Consider the following 27722-nt stretch of genomic DNA (forward strand, 5'->3'; position numbering starts at 1 on the left):
CTGAGAAAATGTCCTCCCACCAAAGCTCTATTCAGAATACTAGGAACCTATGTAACTTCCTCCGTTTGTAACATCTCCATTCCCATTTACAATCAGTACTGAAACTGTTATCTCCCAGATCGCACCTAGCATGAAACCCACCTCATGCCGGGGGGATGTTTGCACTTCTGGACTTTTTATTGGCTATATTGATGCGATATGTCCGTGGGTGACTAAGTTAGTTAACCTCTCGTTTGCCAAGGGGTCTGTGCCACTTTTCCTTAAGGAGGCATGGATCACCCTGCTCTTGCAGAAAGACAACCTTGATCCCATGTCTGTGGAAAACTATTGCCCCATAACCAACTTCCCGTTTCTCCTCAAAAGTCTGGGCAAAGTTGCCTACTTACAATTCCAGAGTTTTATTGAACAGAACAATATCCTTGGATTACAAAAGTCTGGCTTCAGAGCCAGACATGGCACTGAGACTGCCATGTTGGACCTTAAAGTGACCTTGTTGAATATTATTGATCACGGCCAACCAGCACTCTTAATGCTCCTCGATTTATCCACCGCGTTTGATCTGGTGGATCATGCTCTATTGGTGCACAGACTGCAATCCATAGTAGCCTGCTCTAGCTTGGCTTCACAATGGGTCGCCTCCTTTCTTGGCCCTTGTAATGCTAAAGTGATCATCAGTGAGGCCTGTTCTAATTCAGCACCTATTACATGTGGCGTCCCTCAAGGGTCCTGTATATCTCCCTCTCTGTTTAACATCTAAATCATTGCCCTCCTGAGACTTCTAGACGGCCTGGGTGTCTTGTACACCAACTACGCTGATGAAACTCAGGTCATCATGAAACTTTCTGACCTGTATGCCCAGGAACTACTGAACTTTAACACTATCTATTCAGCTATCAATGATTGGATGGCAACTAATTCTTTGGCCCTCAACACAAAAAAGACTGAACTACTGATTGTAAACTCTGCCCCCAAACTGAAACCCTTACTTTGAAGTATAACAGCTTTACCATCTTGAATACTGTTATTCCCTTTGGCCAAGAATGTGAAGGCCCTCAGTGTCACACTGGATGCCGAACTGACAATAAATCAGCATGTCTCCCAGATTCAATCTTCCTGTGGCCTTGTCAATAAACTGCTCTGCAATATCCAGCCATTCAAATCACACAATGCACCCACCCTGGCCTCTGCCCTTGTTAATTCTCGCATAGACTACTGCGACAGTCTCTTGAGCGGCTGTGCCCAGTCCAATTTATCTGCACTACAGATTGCTCACAATTGAGCCGTTTGTGCGATTTCTGGCTTATCTAAATGGGCTCACATAACTTCCAGGCGGGAAATCATTGACTTCCCGTGAAGCATAGAGTCACAAACAACATTCTTACACTCAAGTGCGTACTCAATCTAGCTCCAAAATACCTCACTGACCACCTAAAGCTCTAAGTACCTTCTTGCACCCTCAAATCCAAGGATTGACAGACTTGTGCAGCCTAGATTTAGGCTGGTAAAAGCCAAAGGTTGCAGTTTCAATGTACTTAAGCCCACTGCTTGGAAGGCCCTTCCGAACGTCCTCAGAACCACAGAAATGACAACTGAGTTTAAGAAAAGGCTAAAGACCTACCTCTTCAACCTCCCTCCTGACTGACTCTACTGCTTTGTTAAAATCCTCTGACTGATTGGTTTCTAATTTTCTCCTTTACTTGTCACCCATGTCTGTATTGTCTGTCTCTATGTGCGCTCTGAGGCCTTTGGGCAAGAAGTGTTTTATAACAATAAAATAAATAAAATAAATATAAGGTGGATCCTAGTTACAGTGTCAGTGTCTGATTGAATATAAAGCTGTTGTAAAAGTGGTGCCCAGGTTTGTGAGCTACTAGTGATAGGGTGAAGAGGGCAGGAGTAAAGGCAATAGAGGACGAGTGTGTGGGATTGGCATTGAAGGCCAGGAGGAAGAGGATGTAGGTCTTGTAGGAGTTAAATATCAGATATCATGGAGCTATCCACTGACACATGGCAGTTGGTTATGTGCTACGAGATGGCAGGCTGGGGTAATGGAAACCAAAGAACGAGAAGAGTTTACCCATTGAGGAACTATATATAGGGAAGATGAGTAGGTCCTGGATTCACCCCGGAAGGGGCACCGGAGAGGTGATTTTAGAGCTACATGAGATGGAGAGGTAAAGGTAAAGGCTATATCCTGTCCACCCATTCTAGCTCAATGCCCTTGATAGCAAGAGAGGAGGGAGGATGCAAGGTCGGTCAGCATTATCAAAAGCGGCCGAGAGGTTGAATAAGCATGAAGACTAGGCGAGCTGTGGTAAGTGTTATGAAAGTTAGAGGCATGGGTGAGAGCAGTTCTGCTTACCTCAAAATCAAAACTTTTAGCGTATGAACCTCAATTTATGTGATGTGGTTAAAGAAAGCGCTCTCATGGTTTTGGATTGATGGGGCTGAAAGTAACTGCTAAGGTAAGCATTGGGTTTAAGAAGGATATGACCACAGCCACCTTGTAGAAAGCTAGGAAGATACCAGTGTTATAGAGAGATTGGAACGCGCAGAGAGGTAATTGGAGATGACAGGACCAAGCTCCTGGGTGGCAGCTGGGCCAGGGAAGTGAGAACGAATTGTGATTAGAAGGAGGGGGGGGAACAATAACATGGGGGATAGGAGTTCAGGTGAAGCAAGCATGGCCTGGACAGTAGCTTGCGAGGGTGTTGAAGATGTAAGTGTAGGTGGAGGATTTGATAGAATTGAGGGCAGTGGTGAGGGCAGTAAGAGTCCCTTTAGGCAGTGAGGAGAGTAGGGGAGTGAACTTAAGATGAACAGCACAAGAGCACAAGCGGAGAGATGGATGGCTCTCCTTAGCGGCTGAATGGCTGGACCGACCAATGGTTGAGAGTGGTGGTAGGAGGGTCTGAAACATAATGCATGTTAAGGTCGTCAGTGCAGTATCAAACTCAGTGAAGGCAAGTTCAATATATTGAGCAAGTGGGATAGACAGTTTGGACGGAGGTCATGATATGGCGAGGGGTCATTGCTGCAGATTTGAATTTTCTTTTGGATATGGTTAAGAGGGTGGACAGAGAATACACATAATCCAAACAAGGCATGCATGGCACCTCAGTGGTGTCGATAAGCCCTGTGGCTTTACCCTTAGAAATTCTGCTCTTTCACTGTAAATTCAGCATAATACGAGTCATTGCAGCAAAATGTTCATCTAAGAATGCCTTACCCGTCTCATGGAAAAATGAGCTAGCAGTACAAACATAACACTAACATTATTGCTTGTAAAGCTAGACTCAACTTAAACAGTTACATCCCACTGAAGAGGCCCGATCACCCCCTGTTCAAGCACAGCTGTGACCAACTCAATTTCTACTGCTTGGTATCTTCGGAACATCATGGCCTTCACCATATACAATATAGTCCTTGAAGGGCAATGGACATCTTGCTGGTGCTTTATCTCATTAAATAGATGCAGAAAACACTAGTAAATATAACATTTTATTTTGCTTGGTTCGGCAGGCTAATGAGTGGGGGCATCACTTAAAAGATGTTGGTTTTCTGAGATTGAACATTATTTTCTGCTTGCATTGGCGAAGTAAATCTGTGATTTAACTTGTTATATCCTGATGGACCCCACACGCATGCCGTATTCCTCTCATAGAACACATTTTGGGTGGAAGATACTGGTTTGTTATTTCCATCTCACCAGATGAACATAGAAAAATATTTTTGTAAACCATCGGCTAGAACAGCATACAGTTGAAAATGTCCATGGATGTACTGTCCTACTCCACATATCTGACAAATATAGCGACAAAGCAGCAGCCTATTAGCGACACTGTAGATGCAGAAATGACCACCACGATAACACTTCCTGCGACGTTGACCAAGAACCCAAGTCCCACACCAACAATGATCTGTGCTAGCTGGACCATGGAGGTGAGGGCAGCGCAGTCAATGCCTTTGCCTCTGGAGTCTTCAGATTTCCCTCCATTGGACTGATTCTGTTCCTGCAAACGAAAATGCAAAAATCCAGTGAATAAAAGCCTACACTCCATTTCCACTACTAGAAAATGACTAGAGTAAGAGCTATGGCTATGAAATACATGCTTGAAAGCTGAAATATAGGTTTACTTCCAGCCATAATTTAGTGTAGAAATTACAAGTACTAGTTTTAAATACAAATGTTTGTATTATATCCGTCTTGTGCTCACTTTTGAAAATGTGTTACATGTCATAACTCACAGATATCATTTCGGAAAAACCACCCCAACAAACTAAACTAGAATACATGTTCGTCCACATTTGAAATGGTAGCTATAATAGCATAGTCAGCCGTTTCCCGAATGTACAGATACATTACACATTTTAATTGACTGTGCATGCTAAAAAAGTCTAATTCTAAGGATCGAATAGGATTAACAATAATAGAAATGCACTTTTGAGACATAATGGACGAGATCAAAATGTTCTGGTGAATAGAGATCATAACTAATAGTGTGGGTGTGAAACAGAGTGAAACAAAGTCTCTCACAAATGTTGGTTGAATTTCAAAATTCAGCACTCTTTACTTCAAAGTACATATAGACAAAGGCAATTCTAGAGTGTCAACCAATGGTGGAAGGGCCTTCTCATGCATCTGGAAGCATTTGTGGGGGGCTGGCAGGAGAGGAGCATCAGTTCATTCAGCCTCATGTCATACAAGGGCACATCAATGATGTTTTGGCACATGATACAATGAACGCTAGTCTGCAGCAGGGAAAGAGTGTTGGTGATGGCAGCTTTTGGCAGGGGTTCCTGTGATGTTTACCCAGCAGTTCTACTTAAGGGAAGCATGTATTAAGCAGCTCTTCATTCCCAGCCATCATTCCTGGAAGAGCCACCAACCTTCTCCACCGCACATCAGGCACATAAGGATGTAAAGGCCCCTCTATAAACATGGAACCATGGGATAGCGTGACAATAGAGAGTAGAAAGGAGGAGAGCGTATCTAGGGGCGACGATCATGTGTCAGATGCCCTTCATAAGCAAAGACTAAAACAAGGGGTGCAATAATCTCCCAAATGTTAGTGGTTGAATGTCAAACATCACGCCCTTTAGTTTGGAGTACAATTGATAAGTATACAGTATTGAACTGTGCTATAATGAGCTTCTCATGTGCTTATAATTATAAAACATTACCATTCATGCGCCTAAAGATTAGCCAGCAGGACCGCTTGGGGATAATGTACCTACCGCAAACAAAATAGTGGCTGGTCTCCCTAGCCATGTCCTGTTAATGCCAGCTGACCATTAAACTAAGACTTGATATTCCAGGACCAGCCATTTTAAGTGTTCCTAAAGCATATCACAAATGAATTCCTCCAAAACAAATCCTTAGTACGATTTCCTTTTGCTCAGCTAATCTCAGATGATGGAACAGTTTATAATATGGTACTGAACAGCGAATAATTGACCGAAGATTTAAAGAAATAGTCAATTGTTTTCATATTAGTTTACTTTCAATGATGGGATTTTACTTTCTAAAAGTTCATTTGGGTAGTATGTTTTGGGTATAAAAAGATGTACAGTTTATACAGCCCAAGCTATTGGAAATGTACAAAATATGTTGCAAATTGTGGAGAGAAAAGATTTGGGTCAGGTGAGCGTTTGTGGGGTCGAATTCACTGTAAACACATTGATACCCTTATTTTCTCATTCAGCTTCCAATTGGATCCCAATGAAACGCCTCCTAACTCATTCTTACAATAAAGGTCAACCTCTAAAAATGTACTATGTTCCTTGCAATGGAAAAGGCCTTTTTAGACCTTTTACGAATAATGATTTTCCGTCTCGTATTTTGATTTAATGAACTTACTAATGTTTCAACATACTATAAAGAAATCAAAAACAATGGTCACTTTTAGATGGGTGGAAAACCTGGTGAGCTCTCCTATGTCTCTGCTGTGAGCATACAGCTCTGCCAGAAAATAACCCTTTCCAGCAAAGAGGCAGTCTGCCTGCCAGTCACATACAGTAGAGAGACTGAAGACTGATCAACATATTCACTGGAATGGGAAATGAAATATAGATGCCCACAACGTTCTAGAATTGCTCCTCCCAGTCATGTGACAGAGGTAAATTTTAAGAGTATACATAGAATATAGGCTAAGCTAAAAGCTCATCAGCAAAACACAGGCTGGAGGGGCCGGAGGTAGTCTCCCTGCCACACCCAAAGTTGTGGGGTACAAAAAGATACATGGTTTGAAAGAAGGCGGTTGCTATTCGAAGTTTGAGGAAGGAACACTGGCGTTCTTCTGGCCCTAGGTTCCTCTGACTAGTGCATATCAAACCGAACCTATGCAAAGCCCCCACTGAACTCTAGCAAGGAGACATCTTCACATTGTGATTGTGAAGGTGCTATAACCCCCAAAAATGTTTTGAATGTGAAAGACTGGGAATCCTTGCAAGGTATACAGAGGTCGAAATACAAGCCTCTCAAGGACTGGGAATCCAGAAAGGGAATACAGAGCTTAAAAACATGTGAAAGCTGAGAGCAAACAAAGCTTTCAATTTGTTATCAATTAAGTAAAAATGAAGAAAGAGCAATTGCTGGTGTCGGTCGTCGATGCATCACAATGCATCAGACTGAGTAGAGATAACTGAAACAAACCCAGCTGCCAATATCAGCTGTATATTGTCTAACAGTAATAACATACATCCAACAAGCTGAATTCGCAAATTATTGGCAGTACTTTTAGTTCTTTGTTTATGGCCATCAGCAAGCTATGGGTATGGGTATGGGTATGCACATGGTTAAAGTTTTTTATTAAAGCACTCAGTTGCCAGAGGCATCATGGAGCCAAGGTCTTCATATAAATGTGTTCCGAAAACCAAACAAAACTAATGCAAATTATCACTCATTATATTTTGTGTACTTAGTTAACTGTTATTTGAAGTGCAAACTCCAACAGAGGAGCACGATACGAAAACATACATGCAAAAACAATCTTGATAAAATCTGATCAATACTTGTCCAAAACCAAAAGAAAAACAAATGAAAAATTAGCCACCCTCACGTATCGATAAGAAAATCAGAATGCACAGACCCCCATTACTGGCTCTAAAACACAACAGCAGGAAATCGATATTCAACCACAGGTCTTTCCAAAGAAACACTTAAGTCAACAGTTTATAATCTGCAAAACATCCAGTCATCCAGGACACTGGAGTAAAATATAGCCCCTGAATGTCAGAAATAAAGAGGCCATGCCAGGTCGGGATTTAAGACTAAAGCTGGCTGGTGCTTTCCATTGAAAATTGCAGGCAAGTTCAAAACACTTATATTTCTGACTTAAGGCCAAGTGACATGGAAAGAAATGGGCCTAGTTAAAGTCAACTAAAATGGACAAGTGCACAAGTGGAGAAAGACACTTACATTTCACAAATTAACTGACATTTTGAAAGGCCTGCTTGGAGCATTAAAGGGTCATCGGTTTCCCATGGTAACTAATGGCCTATACATGGACAATACCGAAGAGGTACTCGTGCCATTTCAACTGTTATATTAAAGAAAGACATTACACATGGACAGATTTGAAAACTGCTGCAGTGCAAATGGGATGAAAAGAAATAGTTGTGTATTTGGAAGCTAAAAAGGAGGAATAATGCCTTTTCAATTTAGAAATAAATTTGAATAGCGGACTACATTTATCCAGTAATAAGACTTGATTTCAGCATATTAAAAAGACATTTGTAAGAGAGGCCTATTTAGTTTGGTATATATTTGAATATTGCTCCCCGGTGCAACTATGGCAACTATGGCCTATCTGTGTGGATAGAGTGTGCTTATTTCTGTCTATACAGTATGGAGAGAAAAGAATCTAGAGTGGACAACGGCCCTGGTGCAGCATTGAATGTTAGATACACGGTGGTCAAAAATAATATACTAGCCTTCCAGAATGGTAAACTGCAACTTGTTGTTCTCTCTCAGCTGAAATGTCCCACTGAACTGTGACCGGGATAGTGTATCCGGATCTTAACCTCACAGCCCTTTGGTTTATACCAGGGATACAGGGCTGATTTCAAGTAAATGCTTAAATAGACAGAGAAAGATCAAGGTGAATTGTTGATAACATGACTACCAAAAGTGACATCAAGGTTAAATATTCACATAAAAATGTACATTAGCTCTGAACTCAAGACCTTTGGCTGGGCCCATCAAGGAAACAGGCCTGGCTGTCAAACTAAATGCTACGATACACAAAGAAGTAGATTGATAGCTATGGGAGTTGCTGATAACATGTCCTGCAGAAGTGACCTTAGGGTCAGGCCTTCCCAATAACAGTGTTTTGAAGCCAAGGAGGGAAAAGGTTGAGATAAACAGGGATACAAAAGATGGCTTGTCACATGCTTTAAGGGGAATGGAAACTGCTTGTGGCTGATCTGAATGTGAAACTAGGGGCCATGTCATGCTCTGCCATTGATTAAACATTAAATAAAGTATTCCCTAAATAAATGGATCATTGTCTGTCCTATCAAGTCCACCCCGGGTACAGAAAAAAAGGGTATGAAAAGCCAGAGAGGACCCTATGAAAATGGAATTTGTGTGATGTATATAAACTCAGGAGAAAAAGTACGATTCTGCCATTTTTCATACACCTGAGAAACGGGAAAGTTGGCAAAATGATAGATCATGAGAGTAAGGCTTAAATTGGGAATGGTCCCATTTTTAGCTATTTCAGCACAACAGCAAACTGTGAAAAATGGAAGCTCCGCCCATGGAGGGCGTGCCAAAAGAAAATTAGTATTGTCTGACTCGCTATCAAATATAAAACTCAAAAATATCCATGCTCATGTGGTTATCTGACAGATTAAGGGAGTTGTAACATTGAGGTTTTTCAAAACACAAAATGTAAACTCACAGGAAAGGATGCATCTGTTCTCCTCCCTAAGCCTACATCATACACTCCTCTCAATTCCTGGTTATAGGAGCAGCCACAGGGTGTGGTGGGGGGAGGTAAAAAGAGCGAGCGAGCCAGCCAATCCTGACTGTGGGAATTATGACAAGGTTGGAGTCAATCGTGCTATAAGAGGGGAGGTTTGCATCAGCACAGTGCTTTTTGGACTTTATTCCAGGAGATAGTTGTTCCTCGCAAGAGCCAGCAGCAGGCTAACAGAGAGGCGAGGAGAGCTACCAGGGCCATCGGGGTAAACCTTCCCTTTAAACCTGGGAGCCCTATCTGGAGGGACCTTGCCGTGGGAGAGGTCTGGTGTGAGCTGCCTACCAAAAGAGGGTCCTAAAAATCTGGCTGATGGCTTTGGGATATTTACTCACATGGGAGCTCAGGAAGCAGAGAGCTCCCATGTGAGTAAATATCCCAAAGCCATCAATTGCGTGGGGAGCCACCTCACTTTATCCCTTTCTATTAGTGGGTAAAAAGGGGAATGGGGCTGAAACTGGTTAGGCCCTTCTTACAATGTATTAAATCTCATTCAAATTATTTCCCCATAGAAAACCTCAATTTCTGTTGAACGTGAATTGTGTTGGGAACAGTCCGCCTTCATCCTTTTCATTAAATTGGGGGAAGGCGGGACACTGGGTAGACCCTTAGCATTTGATCAAAGAAAATCAACTAATTGCCATATAGAAAAATCATGGGATGGGTTTTGTTAAAGTTCAAAACTGACAAAGTTCATGCCTAGTGTGTTATAGCCGGTATATCCCATAAAGAGTTGGTTGACTGTTTTCTGAAAACCTTGACTCCTGTACAAGTCAGTGTGGAGGGTGCAAAACAAAATTTCCCATTCACCCCCATTCATTTTAAATCAGAATTATAAAGTATTGCATCTCATCTGTATATGTGTTGCAAAACGAAATTTCCCAGTCATCCCCATTCATTTAAATCAAAATTACAAAGCATTGAATTTCACATGCATGTGTCTTGCAATACAGAATTTCACCTTTGTTCTCATTTTCTCTCACCAGAATTTTGAGGCATTGCTTTTCATTTTCATGTGTGTTGAAAAACGATTTCCCTTTAAGTTCCTTTTCCCAACTGTGCCTTTCAAATGAAAGCCTAAAAACTAATTTTCCCATTGATGCATTGTTTGAATAACTGAGTTATTGTTGCGATATTGGGTGTTGCCACAGTATTGGTGGCTGATCTCTGCTGCTAGTCCTTTTTTGTTCGACTCTAAATAAATAAATAAATATATATTCCTACTATCCACTGGGCCGGTTTTTAGTCCATTGGATACACAGGGAATTTTTTGGGGTGGGTGTGAGACAGGTTGGAGGCCTCACCAAAGTGAACTTGAAAGAAAAAATGCTTTATTGTGCGCCACCCGGTTGAGGGGAAAGGAACGGAGTTGATTGCAACTGCCTAATAAACTGCGACAAAGCTGAGGGCACATGGCCGGGGATTGTTGGAGAGTATTCACTTGTGTCAGTGCAGTAGCAGCAAACTATTCATTTGGGCGCAATTGCATTGCAGTGGATGGAAAGTTGTGTTGTATTGTATTGCGAATGTGCCATTCAGACCTGTACCCCTGAGTTCCAGGGAGGTGTATGGATCAAACAGTGTTGATTTTGAGTTGTCCTTGTGAGTGGAAACTAAGCAGGAAGAGGGGTTGGATTTTTGCCCTTGCATAGAGAGTATATCAGGTGCAGAGCACATTTTAGAATGAGCACCCTAGAAATCAATATGGCCAGAAAGCACCTTCTATCTAAATTGTTTATTAAAGGTGAATGTTATGTTATGTTATTTTGCACTTATATAGCGCCTTATATACCATTGGTATGGTCTGAAGGCACTGGTAGGTTGAACGCCCTTGGGAAGGGAAGGGAGCGTCAACGGCGCGTGTGCACACCGGGTATGTGTGCAGCTGGTGCAGTTTTCGTTAAATAGCTGCTTCTTAGCAGTAGGTGTGGTGGTTGAGAGATCGGGAGTATGTGTTTGTTCCGGCCGGATTTATCCAGACCGGATGTGGCTGCGTTAGGCCTGAGGAGAACGCCTGGCTGGGGGTGTGTGTAACCAGCGGTGTTTACTTAGAGTGATGTGGAGTGAGCGGCGGATGTGTGTATGAGAACGGTTATACCGAATGGTGTCATAGTATCTCTGTGTTCTAGCTGAGTGGTGGTGTAAAGAAGAGAGTAAGCGTGGGGTGTGATATGATGGGTTACATGCTCTTTCATACGTTCTCTGCATTCCAGATCATACTATGTACGTTGCGCAGTTCTATGGACTTTTATTCATTCCATGCGTCTGTTAGTGCTACACACTTCGGTCTGCTAGACGCAGTCATGCATTCCAGTCTGCCCCGCACGCTTCTGACAGCCCGCCAACCCTGTTTGCGCCTGTACTTCGCATTCACCCGCTCCCCGCACTCACCAGCTCCCCGCACTCACCAGCTCCCTGCACTCACCAGCTCCCTGCACACTCATCCGTTCTATGCGCTCATGCTTTCCATGCATTCAACATTAGTATGCACTCATCAGTCCCTTAGAGTCATTCGTTAGTACGCAGTAATCCTGTTCTATAAATTAATTTGCTTTCTGGCCTCATGGGTAGAACAAGAACATGAAATGTGGCAAGCTAGAATGATGCAGGAGGTTACCTGTGCAAATGTTATGTGGCTGGATAATGGGCAGTTATATGAAGCCCTGACCAACTTTTACATGACACGGAGCAGAAAAGATGAGCAAATTAAAATGGCTCAGCTCAAAGCAAATATGCACTTCCATGTGATGACCATGGAAGAAAGATACCAGGAGAGTGTAAAACCAGCCTGAGCTTTCAAACCCAGAGAGCTGAAACAATTGGAGAAAAAAGCACAACAGAGCCAAAATTCAGAGTCCAAATTAGAAAATAGTATTCAGTGGCTAAAAGATGAGTTAGGGACACAACAGCGAGCAAATGCAGAGCGAGATGCTCAATTTTCTGCACTACAAGGGGAGTATCATGAGTGTGTTGAAAATCTGACCACAAGTAAACACAAATTAAATGAGCAGGTTGCTCACAATAGAGCCTGCTTAGAGGACATTTTCACATTTCAAGCCCAGATTAAACAAATGAAACCTGAAAACAGCCAGTTAGTCATTAGGGATGTTAATTCTCAGGGTCAATTTGATCAGGGAATTATCTTGAGGGAAGAAAATAAATGTCAAGAGAATAGTTCCCTGTTTTAGGAAGTGTGTCAATTAAGGACAGATGTGGATAAAAGTGAGTTATGTTCTCTGGAACTGACTGACATGGGGCTAGAAAATGAAAAATGTATGAATGTATGGCAGAATAGCTGCAGAGTAGCAGTCTCTGCAGTACTCTCTACGTGCCTGTGGCTGTACGTTACTTTGTGGAATCTTTCTACACTTTCTGCTGCAAGAGGGTTGGACTTGGTTAAAACCCCTCTCAACCCATGGAGTAGCTGCAGAGTAGCAGTCTCTGCAGTACTCTCTACATGCCTGTGACTGTACGTGACTTTGTGGAGTCTTTCTACACTTTCTGCTGCAAGAGGGTTGGACTTGGTTAAAACCCCTCTCATCCCGCGGAGCGGCCGCGGAGCAGCTGCAGAGTAGCAGTCTCTGCAGTCTATGGCAGCAAGGGCAGCAAAAAGTAAAAGCAGAAGGGACACTGCCTCTTCATCGCCTCTACAGTCTGTTCGATTTCGGTTCAAGGAGGAGGGTTGCTGCCTCCGGAGTGCCAAAAGGAGTATGGTATCCCTGTTGACACAGTCCTCGGTCCTTGGAGGTCGGAGGCAGGGCCCTCAGCAGCGAGGCAGGTGCCTCGCACAACCATTGAGCTTGAACCTCCCCCGATGACTGAAGACCTGGACTTCTCCTGCGGAACCCGCCAGTCTCCCCGGGCATTGTCCCCGCATCCCGTTGGCAGACCCTCGCCGTCTGAGGCGGGTCTGGCGGCACCCCTCGGAGGAGAGGAAACACCGGTCGTCCAAGGTGAGGAGGCTGACGCGGGCGGGGAGGGGAGTGCACGGGAGATTGCATTGTTTGAACTGCAACCATCGGCGAGTGCGGCCACAGGGCCCGCGCTTTCCTCCCCCCGCTTGCAACTCCACCCTCAGGCTCAGAGGGTTTGGAAGCTGCGGGTGCGGAAGGGGCATCAAGTGTTTCGACAAGCGCTGGCTCCAGTGTTTTTGGGCCCGCCAATATAACTGTGTTCCCAATCCTGCATCATCCCTGTCCACAGTTGTTAGAGGAACAGGCACTGGCGGTCCTGTCTACAACGCGGTGGTTGGTGGTGGAGGCGTCACGGGCAGCTGCGGATGAGTGGGCCATGTCCGAGCCTGTCTCGCCAGCTGTTGCTCTAAAAGACTTGTCGTTGGGCAAAAACCCCAAACTGTCATATGCTTCTGCTAACTCCTGCTATCAAAATAAAAAGGGATCGCCGGTGCGTAGAAAACGCTGCGCCCACCTCTGGCAAAAATCAGGCATCAAAGCTCAGCCAAACTTGCACCTTAGACTTTCCGACTTGTCTACTAAACCCGGTAAATCTCCCTTAAAGGGGGACTTGGTACTGCCGGCATCTAACAACAAAATCTTTGCCAATTTTCTGAAGAAGAAACCAACCGTCCCAGAAGAACTTTCAGATGCCGAGATCTTGAAAGTAGTCCTGGATCAAGTCCCCAACCTCCCCCCCCCCCCCGAATAAGAACTCTGGGTGGCCTTTCTGTGTGGGGGACACTCTTCTGAAAGACTCTGCCAGGGGCTTAAACAGCGATGTACCATCGGACGCTAGAGTCCGATGGCACTTTGATTCTCCATGCCATGGCTCCTTGTCCTCGCCTAGGCAGTCCACCTCCACCATTCGAAACGAGGAGGTGGGCAGCATACTGCAGACGCTGAGGCGTTCCGTGGTGTCCACGAAGGCCATCCTAAACACATCAACGCAAGCTGGGAGGCCGTCAGCCCCCCTTTCCACATCTGTGTACACGCACCAACTCTCCAATTTAGCTCCGAGGCACCTGGCCCCTTCGATCTTTACTGCTGATACACTCGACACAACAACAGGCAATTCCGAGTGCCAACTCACTGACCCGCTTCTGCCAGCACGAGGAGCGCACTCAAAAGAACTTTTCCTCACAGACATTACACAGGCTCCTTCCACCCCTAAAGGGGATGGCGGGGGAGCAGTCGGGAGGGACTGTGGTCCTCATATCACCCCCGCCCGTAGTAGCATTGAACATTAGGGGTTCTCAGATGACGGGTACTGGTCCAGCACTTCCATCAGCTGATAGCCCCGCCTCTCGAGGAGTGCCAGCCCGCGACCAGAGTAACAGTTCCCAAACACCAGTTAGCACCCAGAGAAACTGTCGCTCTAGCGAGCTACCTGGAAACACTTCTAAAGACTCGCCGGGAAAGAGGACAGACCTAAAGTTATTCATGTCGTCTGTGAAAATTGCTTTGGTGCCGTAAACTGTATGAGTCTATAAACGACTCCTTGAAAGGCCACATGTCCATCTCCGCAATGATGAACAGTCCCTTGATTTTACTGGAAGGGTATATAAATGCCCTAAACAGTCGAATGGAAAAACGCCTTGGAGACGATGTGAACACGGCACAAGTTCAGCCCCCCGGATCAAAGGACAGACCCTTGCTCTCCTCCTCCTCTACTAAAGCAATGACCATCGATTCTAGCTCTCAGACTCCTCAATCCTGGTTGACCACCATCGTAAAGGGCCAGACGGAAAAGTCCACGCTAGGGCCCAAAGGGCCAGGATCTGTTGGGAGCAAAATCAAGACAGCTGGCAGCACCGTAAATGGCGCCATCAATAACGAGGTCATCCTCATCCTGCCTGACTGTGAGGAGTCCCTAAAACATAAAGAACAGGCAAACGCAAACACAAATAAAGAATTTGCAATCTTTGAGAATCAGAAAACGAACAACAATTCAGTTTCTCCACAACCTTGCATACCTAGAGAGGCTACTGCTACAAAAGAAGGAGGACTTTCTATCTGGACGACGAAACCTGTGAGTACCAAACAACCAGAAAACACAGTTCGGCAGGCAAACTTAAACCAGGCGGGAGGGGCAAATGCCTCTGGACACGCCCCCGAGTATAAGGTGGGTGAACTGGAGGTGGCGGTGGACCTATTAAACCTTAGTGTCTACCCGCTGCCTGAGGACCAAGAGGACAGTAGTCTGTCTCCAAATTTGGAAGAGGAGTTTCCTCCATTTCAGACATTGGAAAATCGTAAGATCATTATCAAGAAGCCCACTTGGGGACCGGTGGCCTCCAAGAGCGCATCGCATGAACATACAAAGTACGATCAAAAAAAGGCTGGTGGAGGTCACTCAAGCCAGGCCTTCTCTCCATCTAGATCGGGGGCTGAGAGAATTGCTCCCTCTCCCATACCCTGCAATTCCCCTAAACAGAGGTGGGTACACGCCACTCGGGCCCAACGGCCATCCGGAGTGCCGAAACATACGGAAGCCCACTACTCGGAGAAAAAGACCACGCATGGCTCAAGATCAAGCCCAAAGCCTGTTCTATGGAGGGCCTCCCTCGGACCCAAAACAGAACGCATATTCAAGATAGAACAACTACCAGACAACAAAAAATATGTGGTACTAAAACGAGGCTTTGTGCAACATCTTTTTAAATATGTCCCGTTGCTCAGAAGAGTGGAGACAAAAGACATTGCTCTGGTAGAGCCCTTCCATGAAGGAAACACTGCAAGTGCATACTAATACGTACCTACTAACTGGGCAAAAATGAGGATCTCCAAGGCGGCAGAAAATCTGCTGAAGTTGGGGTTTGATCTGTTCGAAGTAGAAGAGAGTGTGCCATCCACTTCACAACGAGAGGGGTCTGAGGTGACTAGGCCCAAAAAATCTTGTGAACGCCCTGAGTTAATCAGTCAAGAACAACCCCTGCGGGGGTCTATTGAAACGAACCACCCAGGCCAGGATCCTAAAAACAAAGGAGCTAAACATCTGGCAGGTTTTACGAGGGGAGTTAAACCGAGATTTTATGCGGGGACTGACACCCAGCTCCCCCTGCAAGACGAATCTATTGACAAATGTGCCTGCACATACCCTTTGGGAATAGGGCGATTCCCGGCTGGTCCTCCTATGACCAAAATTCAGCGTACCATTATCCAACATACCAAAACGAGGGACTTTGAGCAACCACAAACTATCAAACAAGCCCCACTTGCACAATTATGGGCTTGGATACCGAATGCTCTCATGCTCAATAAACAGAAATAGCATTGCGCAACACGTCCCCTCATCCCTCTCCCCATCAGACCAACCACTGGGAAAGAGGAGATGTTGTTGGGATCATGGAACACCAGGGGCTTTCTGCACCTAACCAAGGAAGGGGATTTAAATCTAGGCAGTTTCGACATTGTCTGTATTCAAGAGTCTTGGATGATGGAATGCCTCTCAATGGATGGATACACAATTGTGTTTGCTCCAGCAAAAAAGGGGTCTTTGGTCGCCCTTTTTCTGGCCTCATAACTGCCATTCGCTCGGGAAGCAGACTACATTATAAGAAAACGCTGAAATCCTCCACACATCTCCTTGCAATAGAGCTAAACTGGGAAAAGCCTTCTGAAGAAAATGGGTGATTCACACGGCAGTCGTTAATTGTTATCAACGTCTACTGGAACCCCACAGCCATGAGTGATGACATTTTTCTAGCTCTGTTTGGGCAAACCATCGACGAGGCTCTCGTGGAATGTCCAGCGGCCTTTCTGATATGTGGCGACCTGAACGCCACTTGGTTCCAACAAGACACAAGACGCATCCCTTCATCCCCAACATCCCCGAAAAAAGGACGAGGAACCAAATGGCTGTCTTTGATGTCCTCTAGAGCCTTACTCAGCGCGGGTGATCTATTCTCGAGATCAAACCGAACACCAACTTGGAAATGGGGAAACTCTTACGCAGACACTGACCACATTTTTGTGAGCAGACATCTGGCAGCCTGAACTGAAGATCACGCAGCACTATCAAAAGGAGGGAGTCGAGCTAGGCCAGAAGCTCGCCCAACTGTCTCCAGACTACCAACCATTCCTGGTGCCCTACCTATCGTCCAGTAACAAGCCCAGACACACCACTCAATCTTTCACTTACGTTTACTGTGGAGAACTGGTGGAGAAAAGACGCTTACTGAGGAAAACGAAAAGGCTACTGTATGCACATCCATCATCAGAAAACCAAGACCGTTTCAACAAGGCTCAGCTGACCTATAAATCCTGGGTCAGACATTACCGATTAACCCTATATCAACAGGACACGGAAGCGATGCTGAAGCTTGTATGTGGTCATCAGAATTCTGGTCACTTTTGAGATCCACATCTTCCCCCCTGGACGAATCATCAATAAATCCAATCAGCGAGGAAGTCTGGACGAACTTCTAGAAAACACTGTTCCAAGCACCCTCTGTGTCAAACTCCTCGGGGGCTAACATTCAACAGGAGTCCTGGTTGATGTGAGCAACATAGCGGAGATAACGAAGGTTCTTCGAAGACTCAAACCGTCGAGAGCGCCTGGCCCAGATGGAATCACCAACTTGGACCTGAAACAAAACCCGAAAGAATGGTCCACGTTGATTAGTGCAATCTTCAAACTATGCATGAACTCAAGGTCAATCCCGCAGTCATGGGCCACATCAATCATGGTGCCCATAGTTAAAAAGGGGTGCAAAGAGGAGCCAAAGAACTACCGCCCCATAGCACTCTTGGACACTATCAGCAACGCTTTTGGAGCATTACGGCTACAACACTTTCAGAGATGGGCAATTAAGGCTCCGTGTGCTGACCCGTTTCAAACGGGGTTTACCAAAAACAACGGAACACCGACCAACATGTACCTGAGTGCCCTGAAGAGCAAATTCCTCAGCGGAGGGCCTTGTGTTTGCTTGGCCTTCATTGATCTGGCCGAAACATTCGACCAGGTAAATAGAGAGATTCTGTGGGAAAAACTGAGACACTGGAATTGCCCCAAAGAAATAGCTCAACCTATGCGAGCTCCTCACCAAAATACTAAGCTGCGTGTGAGATTAAATCAAGCTGGTTTACTATCGGCAGAAATCCCAGTGGGAAGAGGAGTGAAGCAGGGCTGCTCATTAGCCCCGACCCTTTTTATCGCGTACATTGGCGATTTTAAGGATTCTGAATCATCCATCCACTCCTTTCCGCCGTCAATGGGTGAACAAAAAACAGCAAGGCTATTGTATGCAGACGACATGATCTTAATGGACTTGACACCAATAGGCCTTCAGCGCCAACTAGATAATTTGGCCGCCTATACCCGAGCGAACAATCTCACAATCAACGTCTCAAAAACCAAGATTTTAATGCTGGAAAAAGTAAAACGACCGAAAGAAAAACTGACCTGGTACTTGGAGGGGGTCGCACTAGAAAAAAGGTACACAACTTCAAATACTTGGGATTCACTCTTGATTGCTCAAGTATCATCTCATATCATCCCCCATCTCCGGAGCGCAGAGGGCAGGAGCCCTCCCCCACTCGACGAGGCCGCAACCGCCGCGGAAAGAAACTGAACACATCCGGGTGTTCCTTGCCTCCACTGGCCATGCGGCCCACCTAGAATCTTTCTGCTCCCCTTCTATGTCCCCGGCGCTGGTTCCATTCAAAAAGCCCAGCTTCCACGATCCGCGAGAATTCGCCGAGCGACGCTGCCAAAATGGCCGCCGGCATGTTTGCCTTCGGTTGCTAAGCAACCCAATACACATCGACGCCTCCAGACAGCCAGCTGATTGTCTGTAGCCCTCCTGATCACGGTCGCTGCACCACCGGAAGGTGCGAGCTGGCAGTGGACCTCTGCTCGAAGGGCCGCTGATAAAAGCGCCTGTCTGTGCCTGTCCGTGGCGGGCCGCTGGCGCTACCGTCTCCTTACCTGCCACTCGCAGTAAGTACTCAGGCCAGACCCTCAACAATCCCACACCCACTACTATTGATGTTCACACTGCATGGAGACGATACTGACCAGTTCATAAGCATCCTGCTTTGCCTTCCATATGTGCATTGATCTATCACTGTAGTCGCTAGACACCTACTGCTCTTTGCATGCTGTACCTCTTAAAAACTCATTCTGAGCACAGTCCATTGCGAATGTCATCCTGCAACTTGGATCTTAGTCGGTCCCTGGTGATACAACTGTTCCAACCCACTTGCACACTGCTTTCTGCACTCTGCACCCAGTATAGCTGAACTTAAACGTTAAAATATGCTGCCTGAATGTTGAATCTAGCTTGCCATTATAACATCTTATATCTTGACAACAGCATCTAGCCTGCCTATGATAGCTACACTTAGCATGTTCCTGAAAGTTGCACTCTGAAAGTGAATCTAGCATTTAGCCAGCCTATGATAGCTACATTCAGCCTGTCCTCTTAAAGCTGTATGCCGAAAGCTGAATTTGCCAAAGTATGATAGCTGCATTTAGCCTGCATATTGAAAGCTGTACTTTGAATGTTGAACTTAGCCTACCTATGATATCATGCTGCATTCAGCCTGCCTATGTTAGCTGCATTTAGCCTGCATATTGAAAGCTGTACTTTGAATGTTGAACTTAGCCTACCTATGATATCATGCTGCATTCGGCCTGCCTATGCTAGCTGCATTTAGCCTGCATATTGAAAGCTGTACTTTGAAAGCTGAACTTAGCCTACCTATAACTTGCATTCAACCTGCCTATGATAGCTACATTTAGCCTGCTTATTGAAAGCTGTACTTTGAATGCTGAACTTAGCCTACCGATGATAACATGCTGCATTCAGCCCGCCTGTTAGCTGCATTCAGCCTGCCTATGTTAGCTGCATTTAACCTGCCTATTGAAAGCTGTACTTTGAAAGATGAACTTAGCCTATCTATGATAATCTGCACTCAGCCTATGACAGCTACATTTAGCCTGCCTTTGTAAGCTGTATTTTGAAAGTTGCATTTAGCCTACCTATGATAACTGCATTAACCTGCCCATGACAGCTGCATTTACTCTTAGACAATTGCTACTACATCAAATGTAGTTGTTCCACCCAAGTCATCTGCCCCATTGCTCTGAGCCACCTGCACATATGTGCAGCCTACTGCCTCTGAGTCAACTGTACTGCCGATTGTACTCTAGTCAATTGCCACCGTCCCAAACTTAGACGCCATCTACTATACCTGAGTTATCTGCCTTATCCGCACAGGCCCCAACCCTGATCAGGCCGGATTACACAGCTTTATCCTAGTTCAATCTGCCACCCTCCATGGTGACGTCACAAGATGCAAACCTTACAAGCCACATTAGCCCTTCTCACTCTAACAACACTCCAAGTCCACATACCCAGACTCACTCCCACCATTGAATACACCACCCGCCAACGCTCAGCTCACTCCCCTGCCATGACACAGACTCTACCTCAACCATTAATGAGTCGCAATGACCAAACTGAAGAACCTCAACAACATAGAACCTTCGAATCTAAACCATGCAATGCCATATCTAGAAATGCTAGACTCTGAGCCAGACTTGCAAAACCATATGAACCACGCTCCAGAACACTGACCGCATCTAACCGTAGCAAACCCATACCTAATAGGGGCATAGAAAAACCACACAGTCTATACCCAAAGACACAGATTGCACGTATGCACACTTCTGCCACAACCCAGGAAAAGACATGCACACCCCCATCCACCAGCCCACTTCTAAAAGGTGCACTAGTTAATGCTAGGTCCTTGATTGCTCATGCCATTGAGATTGCTGATCCAGACCGAAAATTTTGACTTCCTGGCCATCACGGAATCCTGGCTACACGCCGCTGCAGGACCAGCCATTATGTTAGCAACCCCCAACGGCTACACCATCCTAAGGGCAGACAGAGGCGAAGCCCGCGGAGGGGGCATAGCCCTTATTATTAAATCCAACCTATCCATCAGGCTAGCGCCCTCGAACGACACTAAATCATGCGAAAGCCTAACAGCTAAACTAGCTATTAACAACTCCCAAACCCTCACTATCCACCTTATTTATAGACCTCCAGGCCCTATTGGAACCTTTGAGGAGGACATCTCTACCATCCTATCGCATAACCTAAAACAATCATCACAAGTCATCCTGCTTGGGGATCTTAACCTAGGCTTCAATGACCAAAATGACCCACAGGCAAGTAGAGTAGCCAACCTACTCTCTGAACTAGGCTTCTCACAAAAAGTACTTCACCCCACCCACAGCAAGGGTAGAATACTCGATTGGGTGGCAGACTATAACTGCAATGCCTCCATCCTATCGATCTCCCCACTAATTTGGACATACCATCTCCTTATAACATTTGCTCTAGAAACAATCAGACCTACTACCACCTCAGTCCAGCCAGCACCATCCATCCATCCCAACCAGGAACAAGAAAAACATCACCCCGGACAACCTACTCCCGCTCATCCTCCCCACACTTAATTCACTACCAGACAGCCTGGACCCTGAAACACTAGTGAACGAGTACAACAAAGTTATGTCCTCTGCCTTGGACATAATTGCACCACTCAAAGTGAGATGCAGCAAACCCAAAGCCCACCTCAACTCCTGGTGCACCCCCCACCTAAAAACTCTTCGCACCAAAAAAAGACAATGCGAGGTCGCATGGAAATTACAACCATCGGAAGAAAATAAGAGCACCCTGAGAGATATATCTACCCTCTACAAAAACGAAATACTGTCAGCCAAACGGGAAACTTACAACACCAGAATAGCCCAAGCCAACTCTAGAATGAAGGAACTCTTCATTATCCTAAAGGAAATAGAATCCCCCATCCCAGTGCCTGACAACTGTGTCAAAGATAAAACATGGTGCACCAACATTCAGCAAGCCCTAGCTAATAAAGTAATAACTCTCCAATCTAAAATTGCCACGAAAAAATCCTTGCTCAGTCTCGACACTAAGCCCAAAACAGCTATCACTCTGCCTAAAAATAACACCAACTACCCTTGCTTCAAATTCTCCACAGTATCTATTATTGAGACAGAAAAAAAATCATACTGTCACTCAAACCATCTAACTGCCAGGGTGATCAATGTCCACCTCAACTGATAAAGGACGCAGCTAGAGACCTTGCTCCCTTTATCTCAAAACTCATTAACGCCTCATTCGCTACAGGGTCCATACCAAGTAACCTAAAAGAATCTTGGGTACTCCCATTGCTTAAAAAACAGACGCTAGACCCTGCCCTACCCATGAACTATCGCCCAATCACCACTGTGCCATTCCTCTTAAAAATCATAGATAAAGTGGCATATTCACAAATACAGAAACACCTTGAAAACAACAATTTACTAGGAGTACGGCAGTCTGGCTCCGTCACCAGCATGGAACCGAAACTGCCCTCTTAGACCTAAAGGCGCAAATTGATGAGCTAAGGGATCAAGGCAAACCAGCCTTACTCCTCCTTACTCCTCCTCCTGGACTTATCAGCCGCATTTGACCTTGTTGACCACAAGGTCCTTTGCAGGCACCTGGATATAGCCGCGCACTTCTCAGAAGAAGCCACAAATTGGATCCAATCCTTCCTCAATAACAGGACAATGAGAGTCTTCTCCACCACTGCGGCAGCAGACTCCATCCCCATCACATGCGGTGTGCCCCAAGGATCTTGTGTTTCGCCTACACTCTACAACATCTTTACTAGGCTCCTTTTCGATGATCTGGACCTTCTGGGTATCACCTACACTAATTATGCAGATGATACCCAGATTCTCCTACCACTTACCGGTGATTACAACAAGGATTTGGCCTTGGTGAACAGAGTGCATCTCATCATCCAGGCATGGATGGCCACACACGGTCTATGCCTGAAATCATCATCCTGGGCACACCCCCCACCCTCAAAAAACTGGGCCCCAACTACTCCGCCTTTGATTTCAACAACAACCAAATCACAACCGCCCACGCGGTAAAAACTCTGGGTTTCTACCTGAACTCCACCCTTTCTTTCAACAAACAGGTCAATGCGATGGCTTCGGCAACTGCCTACACCTGTAAATTGACAAGAGCAGGCAAACCCTTCCTATCAAACGATAGCTGCATCACACTCGCGAGAGTGCTCGTGTTATCAAATCTGGACTACTGCAATTCACTCTATATTGGGGCTAAAAAGGAAGTCATAAAAAGAATTCAAATTCTGCAGAAGAACGCGCTTAGAGCAGTACTTTGCATTCCCAGGAGAGCCCACATCACCGCACTCAGACGAGCTAACAACTGGCTCTCTACTCAGTCGAAAATCCAACTAAAAGTTGCCTCTCTGGTCCACAAATGCCTTAACAACGCCTCACTGCAGTACCCATCTGCTAGATTCCCCAAACTAAAACCAACAAGACTTACTAGATCTGCTAATTCCAATAACCTATCTATACCCAGAGTCAAACTGACTAAAGTCGGTGGCTGCAGCTTTCAGGTGAAAGCAGCTCAACTCTGGAACTCCCTACCATCCACCTTGAAGACTGACCAACCCTACCTCACTTTCTGACACAACCTTATAACGTGGATCAAAAATGCAGACACACTTTAGACCATCTACTGCCTGGACTTACTCAAGCCGAGGAATTTCTGTTTAGGACTGTAAATACATGCTTTTACACGTTTTACTTGCTGTATATTCCTGTATATTTTGTTGTATATTATTCTTGTTGCTCTATTTGCCATGTGATCTTGTAACTAAGCTTCGAGCTGTTTTATAACATGCGCTCGGTTACCCCTGGGTCTGGCGCGCAATATAAGTAATAAAAACCAACAAACATCAATGCAACCTTGCAAAGCACCCTAATGGAAAAAGTAAAAAAACTGGCAGCCCAAGCCTGTGCGATGGACAAAAAATGTGTCCGCTTTTCCTTGCTGTCAATGCTCAAATTCTATCATGCAAAAGTGGTCCCCTCTCTCACCAACGCAGCGGAAGATCTCCCACACACTCCGGAGCACCTCTGGCCCAAGTTAGAGGGGTACTTCTGGTGCATGGTCCTGGGCCTGCCAAAATCCACATCCATGTTACTACTTAGAAGAGAGCTAGGCCTCCGTTCTCTAGGAGGGACCACTGAGATTAAAAACATGATGTCTTTCCGGAAAACGTTACTCCCGGACTGCTCACACCTACTAGCCAGAATACGATCGGAAACCTTGGGCCTACACTGCAGTATTCTAAAATCCTGGGAAGCTTCCTGCAAACTGAAACTGTTGGAAATTCATTCATCGGAGGCCAAGCTCATCCGAAACCCAAAAAAAATAAAGAAAATGGGTGAGCTTGACTGGATTAAGACCTTGGACAATGTAGCTCAGGCCAAATCAGTCAGACATATTCCGCCTTATCTGAGCAAATTAAACACGATTCCAAACTACCCGAGTAAATTTCCTAGTAAATCGGCTAGAAACATGTTCTTGAGGGCGTGTTTGAATATTCTGGAAACCCAGGAGATCTTAGCACTCAGAGGGCTGAGCAACTCAGACAATTGCCGTTTCTGCACAAACGAAGGAGAGGTTGAAACCATACGCCACCTGCTACTTAATTGCCCAGGGTCAAAGGCAATAGGTGGAAATTCCTGCTACCGCACCTATCGGCCTCTTATACTAGGGAAGAGGAGCTATGGTGGGGCCATTTAATGAGTGGCCACTCTGAAGCACATTCTGGCCCTTTGAAACAAAGTTCGGTCTTGGTTCTAAAAAAAAAAACAAAATTCCAAATGTGATGCAAACTAGATTCTCTGTACATACGCTCCTCTTTTTCTTCTTCTTCCTCTTCTTTTGAATTTCTTTCTCTTCTCTTTAAACCTTTTCTTCTGAATCTCTTGAACCTATGTCTTCTTTTGAATCCATGTCTTCTTTTGAATTGTTTGAATCTAGGTCTTCTTCATTCGCTTTTGTAAAAATCATTAATTTGATTAAATCAAGTAAATAAATAAAATAAAAATGTATGAAACATGTGAGGCAAGCAGAGGTTGACAGAGCAGGCAACACAGGCCAGAACTGCACAAGGGGAGGAGATTAGTCTCCTGAAAAAGAAGCAGTCTGAATATAAGCAGACAATACAAGCCTCACAGAAAGAAAATGATTCCCATTGTAAGGAGAACAAGGGACTTGGACTGATTGATTGCACAAAATAAAGTGCTAGGAGCTACTCTGGCACTAGTGCCAGAATTGAAAACTCAGCGCTCTGCATGTCACCAAGAGATATGGAGTGAGAAAAACAAAAGTGGAAGGTTGGCAAAATAAATGGCCAAATACCAAAAGGCTTTGAGGCCCCCCAACCAGTCAGGGTGTGGAAAAGCATCACAGAGGGTTGACCTCCCTATCAGGGACTTCAAGCCAACTCACCACCTCATACGTACAGTGTATAGCTGACTTCATAGCTGCCAATTTTCAAGTACAGGGAAACATGAGGCAGCTGGACTCAACGAAGCCTAGTCCAACAGAAGGCAGGTCCATTATTGGATATTGGTGAATATTCATCTCTACCCAGTAGAAGGGAACATGGCCGGACCAGTTGACTCAGAGCATTTAAAAATAACCTGGCATGTACCTCTGACCAGGACTACTCCTATGATGAAAAGATCAGGGAGTTGGGCTGGCAGAAAATGAAGTTACAAAAGGGACCACCTGGTCTGCTTTGCAGGCAGAGAAGAATCAGAGTATAGTTCTCAAAAGAACATCCTAAAATCCTGCACACATTCAGGGAGGTGGGGGGGATTTCCCCACCATACCCGGAAGGAGAGATAAGGAAGAAAAGTACTTACCGTGTGAAAATGGAGTACAAGGGAAATTATGCCGAGAGCCCACAACACCACAGGGGAGAAGAGAACAGACCCCGTCATTCTAGAGGGATTCTCAGTCTCAGAGGTAGGAAGTGGACTACTAATAGCAGCACCTCTGAGGCCAAGGGTGAGTGGACTCGGGTGCAGCGGAAAAGAAAGTCTGCCAAACAGAAGAAGTCTTGTGAAAGACCCAATTTGGCAGATGAAGGCCATAAAGAGCTTTATAACTACCATAGGAACACCAACTCCTCAGTGTGGGACTTTATTTGGGATTAAGAATAATGAAAATTCCATGGAGTTTGTCAAATGGATATTCTCCCAAGGATACACCAGTTTCTTTGCAGGGCTGGAGAACTAAGATCACCAGAAATGCTCCACCAACAAGGTGGCCTTTTAAAAACACATCTCCATTCACAGGAACCCTGAGGAGGCCCGCCAAGAGGCCCGCAAGGTGGCCTACAACATGCAGTGTGCGGAAGACCAAGCACCTTGAGAGTTTGTGTAAGAGTTGAAGCGAGTATTTGCAAAGACCTCTAGGTATGTGAACAACAATAGCTGGGTGTTCATCAACACCTACTTCCATGCGCTCCTAGAATACATTATGACCCATCAAGTAAGGGATTTCTATGAGTGTAGGACCCTGGTCCAAAAGCCGTATGAAAACAAAAAATAACCCTAGAAATGCCGAAACATCAAACACACCCACTGCTGCAAAGGTAGCAGAGGTAAGAAATACTCCCATATTGTACTTTGAAACAGGGGGGGGGGGGGCTAAAAATACTCCTCCCAGTAACACCAACAAGCAGAATGAGAGGCAGAGAAGAGCATCAGATACAACCCAATCAGGTGGTAGCCAGGCAGGGTATCAGACCAACACTCCATCTGACCTGCCACCTATATAAACCCAAGATACAAGGGTAACAGACCCATCCTGGGGTATGTATGGACTCCGCCGGGGAGAAGGCTCAATCAGTTAAGTACTGCCCCAGGAAACCCCTCTTAAAACTTCCCTCAGAACTTCCCTCAGAAGGGATGAAATACTTCACCCCCAACCTAAGTTTCTTCCCCAGATACCCTTCAAAACCCTAATTTCCAGAACAATCCTCCTCGCTCTCCCCACTTTCAGGAAAATGACTCCCAAAATGAGTGAGAAGGGGGACCTGGGATGGAAGGTTATCGGGGAAACTCCCAATACCTAAGCTACTTGGGGAGAAAAGACAGGTACCCTTTCCAGGAGCAGCAAATGTATGAATCCAGACCTCGCTACCAACCAGAAAAATGTCACAACTGGAGCGACAGGTCCAACAATGAACCCAAGACCTGGGTCGCATGTTGAGGGCTCAGCAGAAACCTCTACTGGAAAATGTTGGCCAGAATAACTCCACATCAGGGTTTGGTGCCCCGGAACAATGACGGAAGAAACCTCCGACAACCAACAGGTTCCAGAGGAGGGAACCTGAGTGGAAGGGAGATGCAAATCCCTATAGGAAGCTTCCTTTCCCACCAGAACAAATCCCCTGGGAACCTCTGAATCTGAACATAAATCTTCTACTCCCGAAAAGCTGGAACCTAGGGAACAGAGGGTAAGTAGGAGAAAGAACAAGTTACTTACCTGTAACTGTTGTTCTCCAGCATGGGTCTGGCATGGATTCACATGCTCATGAATATTCCCCGTCAGGCCGGGAATCCTCGGTATAGAAAAAAAATCAATATCAGTTTCGTGTCTGATCTGTCTTTCTCAGTAGTAACCAATCACTGGTCTCTGGGTCATACTGCCCCCAGCCAATGACCGCCCTCTCCCTAAGCCCCGGCCCTGGCAGCCATCCTCAGATTTTTACCACACGTTCAAGTGTTTGGAGTCCTCGTGCTTAGCTCTCAAGCTTTTGCTGCGTTTTCGCGCTTTTTTCAGGAGATTTTCTCATTTTTCGGTTAAATAGAGCCTCAAGCTCCACCGTTTCTACTTCCGATCAACGG

General features: G+C 45.5%; 1 protein-coding gene across 1 annotated transcript in view; it reads right to left on the minus strand.

The window, feature by feature from the left end:
• Positions 1-3488: 3488 nt before the first annotated feature.
• SLC45A2 (solute carrier family 45 member 2) overlaps positions 3489-27722 on the minus strand; it is a 434015-nt gene continuing 409781 nt past the window's right edge. Inside the window, exon 7 of the mRNA XM_069627092.1 lies at positions 3489-4013. Within this exon, the coding sequence (XP_069483193.1) occupies positions 3789-4013 (225 nt within the window). The 3' untranslated portion in view covers positions 3489-3788. The remainder of the gene's footprint in view (positions 4014-27722) is intronic.

Source organism: Ambystoma mexicanum, chromosome 6p, assembly GCF_040938575.1.
Source record: "Ambystoma mexicanum isolate Mex_15411 chromosome 6p, UKY_AmexF1_1, whole genome shotgun sequence".
Taxonomy (NCBI): domain Eukaryota; kingdom Metazoa; phylum Chordata; class Amphibia; order Caudata; family Ambystomatidae; genus Ambystoma; species Ambystoma mexicanum.